At 41.0% G+C, this 8,364-nt stretch overlaps 1 protein-coding gene across 2 annotated transcripts in view; it reads right to left on the bottom strand.

Annotated features, from left to right (window-relative positions):
* Positions 1-3,752: 3,752 nt before the first annotated feature.
* Positions 3,753-8,364, bottom strand: part of Spag6 (sperm associated antigen 6) — a 51,505-nt gene continuing 46,893 nt past the window's right edge. The window contains exons 12-13 of one of the 2 annotated variants that reach the window (XM_039095562.2): positions 8,214-8,359; positions 3,753-4,035 (exon numbers count right to left, since the gene is read on the bottom strand). In XM_039095562.2, the coding sequence (XP_038951490.1) occupies positions 3,966-4,035; positions 8,214-8,359 (216 nt within the window). In that variant the 3' untranslated portion in view covers positions 3,753-3,965. The remainder of the gene's footprint in view (positions 4,036-8,213; positions 8,360-8,364) is intronic. The other variant, NM_001106125.1, reaches the window with a different exon arrangement.

Below are 8,364 nucleotides of genomic sequence, written 5' to 3'. Positions count from 1 at the left end.
TCGCTACATAAGGACCTCCTGCTAGAACAGAGGCCTGTTCTAGCCCAGCCCAGGTAACCTGGGTAACCAGAGCACAGCAGAGTTGCTTTCCTACCTTCTGGCTCCACCACAAGATGGTGTCAGATCCCCTGGATCTGGAATTGCACGTGGTTTTGAGCCCGAGAAGCGGGTGCTAGTTTAGCTCTGGTCCTCTGCAGGAGTAACAAACACTCCAACTGCTAACTCTTCTTGCCAGCCCCTCAACTGGCGTTTCAGCTAACTTTACCTAACTATGGGTTTAATGTAGAATATGCTTTTTGGTAAAGCGGGAAAAGACGGAAAACGCCGATTCCTTTCATTGAGATTAACTTTGAATTATAGTTTTTCAGGTTAATTTATTTTTACACAATGTTACCTGGAATGCTTCTCTAAACAACACTTCACGGACGGACATCAGAAGAGTAGCAAGTAGACGTTTATTGGTGCTGTGTGTACAGCATTGCAGCTCATGGTTTACACAAAGGCACCAGTGCCTCTTGGGTGTCATGGTTTATGCCAGGGACATCACAAATTTGCATATTTACAAAGAGAATTTTCCAGCAGATGGCAGTCAAGTGTCTTATTTTAACAAAATAAGGTTATTTCAAGGTGCGCCAATGGAAATAAAATGTCTTAAGGGTTGGTCAGCCTTTTCAGCTCACAGATACGTAGTCGGATGGGGAGACTGCTTCCTACCCTGCCAAGTCCTGTGTTCCTGCAGCCTCATTTAACCCTCAGAGTTGTGTGAAGGGGGTGCTGTTGGCAATCTGCCCACAGCTTCACTCACAGTAGTTTAGGGTTCTCTTGTGCATCTCGGTCTCCCTAAAACTCCCTGGTGCCTCTCAACCCAGCCTGCTGCTACTTCTGCCTACCACATGCTTGCTATAGTGCTAGTAATACTGGCACCTGAAGAGGACAGAGCAATGACACGCTTTAAATCACTCTATACATGCCACAGAAATATGAAGAACTCAGTATAGTAGGCTGCAGTCGTTCACAGGCTGCTGAACATCATCATGGCAGCACACTTTGACTGCACGTTTACCATCAGTAATATATACATTTTATATTTTAGTATGATTTCTTCAAAAATGTGTTAAGTAAATTCTTTGCATGGACAAACTAATAGGCTTTGTTTACTGGATAGATAGCTATACTAGACCATTTTCCGATGGTGATATATTAATATTCTTGACCCAGCGTTCAGTTAAAATTACTATAGAAAATTTGCCAATCACGAATAAAAAATTCAGAAGTAATTTTTATGCTGATCCCTAATTTAATCACCGAGGATTAATCACCGAGGATTTCCCCTAAACCCATTTAGATAGAGAAAAAATGAAAACTGTGCTCTATAAAACGAAGGAGCTGTTGTGCCTCTGGGAATTTTAAAATTCATGAATAGCATGGATACATTTTGCCCAACTTTTTCTAACTGTACGAGGCTTAGGAAGCATTTGAAGTTCTGCTAACTCCTTAATGTTGAGCCTCCCTGTGTTCTGAGATTGGCCTCCCTGGGTTCTGACATTTGGAATGCATTTGCCCCCTTCCCTTTGCCTTTCACACCATCACTGTCCTTCCAAACAAAGCCTGCAGTCTTTATAGCATCCAGGACTGATTAAAAACAAAATGATGTCTTCATATTTTCCCCAAATCTAATTTTAAAACTCAAAAGGCTTTGAAGCAATTGGAAAATACAACAGTTGTAGCTACAGACTTGTAACTTGACCCTGTCAATATCTGGGAAAGTAACTGCAAATTAAGTTTTCTACACATCAAATTTGTGGCCAAATAAACCTCAACATTTGCTAGCATCTATCTTAAAGGGTCAGTTACAGAAAATTCTTCATCTTTTCAAGGTCAGTTTCTAAATGTCTTCTTAGAGAAATGGACTCATCTCGGGATTGGAGGACAGGGTTTATGTTAAGGGCTTAATTCTAGTAAATCTTTGATTTGTTAGGGGAAGGGTTTTTTGTTTGTTTGTTTTAAGAGAGAGAAGAGTTAGAAAAACAGGTCAATGTCCTTGATAAGGAGAAAATGATGTATAAAGTGAAAAATGGCAACTTCAAGTTATAATGGATTAACAAGAAATGAGAGGAAATTCACCATCCAATATCTGAAGACATTGTAACCTAGGTAACTTAATGTTTACTGTTACCATCGCCATCACCTGAGAACGGCTGCTGCTGTGGTTGGTTTCGTTGGTTTGTTTTGTGTGTGTCATACAGGTTCTTAATCTGTCACAGAGAACTTGAAATCCTGCTGCTGTCAGCTCCCCAGGGCTGAGATATCACAGAGTTAAAAATACTCTTAATTAAGAATGACACAAGCTACTATATTTCTTCAGGCCGTTAAATGGCTTTGCGGGACAAACTCGATAGGCAGGAAAGAGGAAGGGAAGCTACAGAATTGGGAATAAAAATTATATCTTCCTATGTAATGTGTCTAAGAAGTTGTAGTAAAGAAACAAAATCGGCTATGAGTGCATTAATGCAGTCAGGAGGTGCATATTGTACATACATGACCGTGAGTTCAATCCTCAGCACTGCCACAGAAAGAAAATCACTTGGTATTCTATCTTGACATAAGTGAGAGAGAGAGAGAGAGAGAGAGAGAGAGAGAGAGAGAGAGAGAGAGAGATGGGAGATTGGTTGCCAGTTGTGAAGCATAAATGGGGTCCAAGAAGGAAACTTGAAACAGGTTTTCAGGGACCACCATAGTGTAGGGCCTGTCTGAGCTTCCCTGTTCCTTTCTGTTCTTCGGGCCTCCAAGAAGTCCTTCTCAAGAAATAAACCTTTAGGGGCTAGACAAAGATGGCTCAGTGGTTAAGAGCCCTGGCTGCTTGCTCTTCCACAGGAACCCGGTTCAATTCCCAGCACCCACCTTCTGTAACTCCAATCCCAGGGGATCTGAAGCCCTCTTCTGGCCTCAGGGGGCACCGGGTATGCATTTGGCACATGCAAACAAAACACTCAGACACTTAAACTAGTCAAAAAGAGATATATCCTGTTATGCCCACAGATATAGCCGTAACAACCAAGATGTGGGAATCTAAACAAAGGTTCCTAAGGTGAGAGGGGCATTGGCTAGTTAGGGAGAATTAGGGGAAAAAAATGTTTCTGCAACGCTATCCTTAGTGTTCTGTTGGACTCTACTTTGACCCCATTACAGCTTCCAAAATGACATGTATTAAGTCTGAGGCTGCTATTCTTAAATTATACCTTAAATCCCTGAATATGTCCACTCTGAACATTGAGAAAGTGAACCTGGGAAAGGGAATCCTAAGGCCGCATTCTCCGTGTGTCTGCAACCTTGAACAGGAATCATAAGACTGTTCAGTGGGGATGGGGGTTGGGGGTACGGTCAGAGTGCACAGAAGGCAGGAAACACTTCAGGTAGGGTGAAAACAACAGTTCCAGAACCAGGAGTAAGAGAGGAGGGCTTTCCTAGATTCTCAAGAAACAGGGAGGTGATCTGCAGAGCTCTTTGGTTGATTCAGTGCCCTTAAGCGGCCACGCCTCTTTTCTCAGGGCCCAGCACCCACCAACATTTTTTCTCTCCACACTCCCTTTCCTGTCTTTCTGTGTAACTGGCAAGGTCAGGTTTCCTTATCTATCTGATCTGCCAGGAAGTAACTTAAGGGTTTTCAAATGGCATGTCTCCTTCTGATCTAGTCGCAAGGATGTGTGTGTTGTGTTTATGTCTTTTGTAGAAAAAGAAACACCTTAAAGCCCTTTATTGCCTTTTAAATTTTCCTTTATTCAAGCAAATGACTGTAAAGTCTTTCTATACATTGTAGCTAATAATTTATAAAGTATTACACAAATAAGAAAATTAAAAATGTAAATATTTTCACATTGGATACACTTAGTTTAAACATTTCGGAACAATCTTTAACAACTGTTATCCTCACTCTCCTGTGAACCTGGGTATTGGGATCACTTCATTCAGTTAGCGAGGGGCTGATAGCTGTCCACCCTCTGCAGAAGGATGTCTGAGTATCCAGGAGAATAATACCTGGAAAAAGAAAATTTGTATCAAATACATGAAACATTCTCATACAGTAGGGACCTGAGAGGCTACGTAAAGAGCTTACTGAAATAACTTACTGCGGTGGTGAGAAATAACACGGCTCAACCAGTAAGGCTGACAAAGTTCAAACCCCTGAAACCCGTGGATTAGAAGGAGAACCAACCCAACAAGTCTGCCCTTCACATGCGTGCTGTGGTGCGCATGCACATGCACACACACACACACACACACACACACACACACACACAATATCAAGTGTCTTAAAAATAACTGTCCAAGTGGAACTTCACATATGTTCCAGTAATGCTAACACGTAAGGTTAGAGCATATGAAGGAGGAGAAGCCCAGCCTGCAGTGTCGTACCAGATGCAGAAACACTTCGAGCATGTAAGCGGAGTACAAAGGAGGTATTTCCCAGGTATCCCTTCAATCCAGTGTCGGTATCTCAGAGACATCCCTGTTATCACGTCAAGTGAGTGCTGCTACCGAAGAATCATGGCTAACAAATGTCCTCTGTAGATTAGTCTATACAGTCTGTGACTGCTGATCAACTCCTGCATTCCAATTGCCTTGGAAATCATGTCTTAATGTATAGTTTAACCAGACCCAGTCATGATTCACATGAAAAACAATTAAATAGAAGTCTTATAAACACTCACATTATATAAAATGGAAAACTAGCCATCCTCGTTGCTTCTCGGGCAACCATAATATATTTACATTTCTGGATTTCCAAATTGAGCACCTTACAAAATGCTTAGTATAAAATATTAAATATGTGAATAGTGATAAGGTGTGGAAAGAATTGACATTTACATAAACACAAGCCAAATAAAATCTGGTGCACATTCTAATGTAGAAAAATGGATTTAAAAACTGGGAAGGTGGGGCTGGGGATTTAGCTCAGTGGTAGAGCGCTTACCTAGGAAGCGCAAGGCCCTGGGTTCGGTCCCCAGCTCCGAAAAAAAAGAACCAAAAAAAAAAAAAAAAAAAAACTGGGAAGGTATAGTTTTAAAATTTCCAAGATATTTACTCAAGATGATTATGCCTCATGAAACATTTATGAAAGTGTTTCTGTACATTAAAGTTAATGTGGGGCTTGTCCCTTGTTAGGTGTCTTTATGCCTTTCTTGAGTTAGGTGGGTAAAACAGCTGTATTTTCTTTAATAGTGTCCCTTGTTCACAATCAAACAGAACACACACACACACACACAAAGAATGCTCTTCTTCCTGCACCGACATGCACAGACACATACACACACACATATACATACACACATAATTAAATAAAAACAAAATTTTAGCTGGGTATGGTGGCATATGACTTTACTGCCAGCACTCAGGAGGTAGAGACAGGTGGGTCTCTGTGAGTTTGACACCAGCCTAGTTTAAATAGCAAGTTCCAGATCAGCTAAGGCCACATAGCAAGACACTGGCCTTGTCTCAAAAAAAAAAAAAAATCATCAAAAAGCGACCAAACCTAGAAAAATTAGTTTCAAAATGGGTTTCTTAGTGTAGCATCAAGAACTGGCAATTGTCTTTCTAAGTCGGAGTTAGTGCAGTGGCTGAGGCAAACCCCACTCTCACCGGCTCCTCATGAAAGGTTGGACACAAGACAGACAGCTTTTATATAAATGGTAGGAGACAGAGGTTTAAAAATCTCTTAAAATGTGCTACTTAAAATGATGGCCATTAGTCACATAGGACTGAAGAACACTAGAAATATGCTTAAGAAATTAATTTTAAATTTTTGACTTCAAACTGACAAATCAACTCTTGGAAAACACAAAAGTGTGTTTGGAATCATTCGTGGGCCCGCCTTTTCCCATGTTAGTTTTATATGACCTAAATTTAACCCAAATATTTCTGATGAGATTTTACCACCTGAGTTAAGATATGCTAGAAATAACGAAATATTATACAAGTGTAAAATAACCAATTTTACATTTATTACAAGTTAAACTCATAAGGTTTAGGTAACTGAAGTCTTAAAAAGTTATTAACACTATTTGCCTTTCCACCTCACTTTCTCCAACGTGACTAACAGAAGATTGGAAATTGACATGTGGCTCACATTACATTTTCACTGCACACTGTTAAACTAAAAGTCGTACTGTAGCAATCAGGATGTACTGATGATTCGTGAGGCTTTACTAGACTCGTTTCCAAGATTACTGACATTGCCATTGTCCTTCACCAAGAAGTCTCTGAGGACTCCCAGCAGCCAAGCTGAGGTGATGGTGATCAAACGTCCCCACACCGTCATCAACAGAGCAGACACTTAGAATTGCCCAGTCCCTCATCCATAAATAAAGATACCGAGTTACTCATTTACTGTGAGGAAGGTCTCGTTCCGACTACTACGGTGGTAAGGAATTTAAAAGTAGCTTCCTATGAGGAAAAACTACATAACTCCAGCTCAGCCGTCAAAGGCGTTTTAAATATACCACGATAATTTTTTATCTGTAATGAATGGAATGAGCACTGCTTGCTATGCATTTGTTATCAAAAACAAATAGCAAAAAATAAGGACCCAAGTGCTACTGTATAATGTCTCTAATATGATTATAAGAATAAATTTGACTTACCTAATAACACTACTTAATCTCAAGAGGAAAAAAGTGAGAACGGAGATACCCACAGAGGGACAATAAGACATGTTGCCTGAATTGAACTCTTACTCATTTAAACCCTTTGACTAGGATGTCGTTTGATTTTAATGTTATGAGATAGGTAAATATTAATTTACAAATACAGAAATTCTAGCTTAAAGAGTTAAATAATTGTCTTCTAATCATTGTCACTTAGGAAATGATTAGAACTGAGCTAGGAACCTAGGTCTGTCTGACACGTGAGCTGAGTTTTCCTCAGAGAGTAAGGACAACTGCAGAGTGAGAAATTCCTTCTCTGTGGCCTTCAGCCTCTGCTAAGCTAACCTTAACCTATCTCAAATGGCCTTCAGTAAGCAAATGAACCCTATCCCAGATGTGGGGAAGTTGAGGAAGTTGGCTTCTGAATGGATCACTTCCTTTCTGGGGACCTTTTCTTGCCCTTGGTTTTCTCCATTCTTATTTTATTTTCTTCTTTAGAACACTGAATTGGAAGTTTTCTTAAGCTTACACAAAATAGTATTCTTCCTGACTGTGCATACATCCACATACAAAACCAAACTTCAAATAAAACGTTTTGTTATATAGCTTTCATTATCCATTTGTACGTCTTACATATGCTATGACATACGACTCCTTTGATATCATATACTCATGTATTAATCTTTTAAATTAGCTTATTGGAATCGTTTCAATTCTCGGAAGCCTCTCGAGAACGCAGAGCTTGGACTGGAGAGATGGCTCAGCAGGTAAAGGCACACACTGCTCTTGCAGAGGACCTGAGTAGGAACCTGGGTTTTGTTCCCAGCACTATGTCAGACGATGTCTGGGGGCACCTGCATTCATGTGCACACACAGGCAGACATGTAATGGCAAGCTTCTAAAAAGAATTCAAGCCAGGCTTAGTGGCACATGGCTTTAATCCCAGCACTTGGGAGGAGGCACAATTAGGGAAGGCCTCAGGGCAAAGTCTAATCTATACAGCAAGATCGTCTCAAACAACAAAAATAAACAGTTGCTTCCTCCTCCTCCTCCTTCTCCTCCTTCTCTTCTTCCTCCTTCTCCTCTTCTTCCTCCTCCTAGTCCTCCTCCTTCACTTTTTTCTCCTCTTCTTCCTTTTCTTCCTAACCCTCACCCTCTTTTTCTTCTTTTGTACATGTGGTATATGCAGTGTGTGTGTGTGTGTGTGTGTGTGTGTGTGTGTGTGTGTGTGTGTGTGTGTGTTCTATGCACATGTGTGTGGACATAAGCGCATCCGTCACTTGCCACCTTGTTTTAGGGACAGAATCTCTCAGTGAATCAATCTCACTGACATCAATTATCTGGCTGGCTTGTGAGCTCCATATTCTACCCATCTCTGCCCCCAGTACCTAGGCTATGTGCAGCCCAAGTCCTACACAGGTGTAGGGATTCCAACTCAAGCTCTCTTGCTTGCAGACCAAACATTCCTATGACTGAGCCATCTTTCTGCTCCCAATGTCTACATTTGGACACGGAAATGGAAACAGAACGTTGGTTTGTGATATGGAACTGCCTAGCATCAATTTTCCCCACCTCACTATCTCCTCTGGGTAGCAGCTGTTGATGTTGTTGATGTACTCTTGGAGGATAGAACCCGGTTCTGCTTTTATCTCCTGGATCTTTTTAAGTCCGCCACTTGTTACAAAAAGCCTTCGAGCTTTGCTGTCATGTGGGAGCACCTTGG

This window comes from Rattus norvegicus, chromosome 17 (assembly GCF_036323735.1).
Source record: "Rattus norvegicus strain BN/NHsdMcwi chromosome 17, GRCr8, whole genome shotgun sequence".
Classification (NCBI taxonomy): Eukaryota; Metazoa; Chordata; class Mammalia; order Rodentia; family Muridae; genus Rattus; species Rattus norvegicus.
Note: the sequence above shows the minus strand (reverse complement) of the source record. Positions and strands in the feature narration are given on the sequence as shown.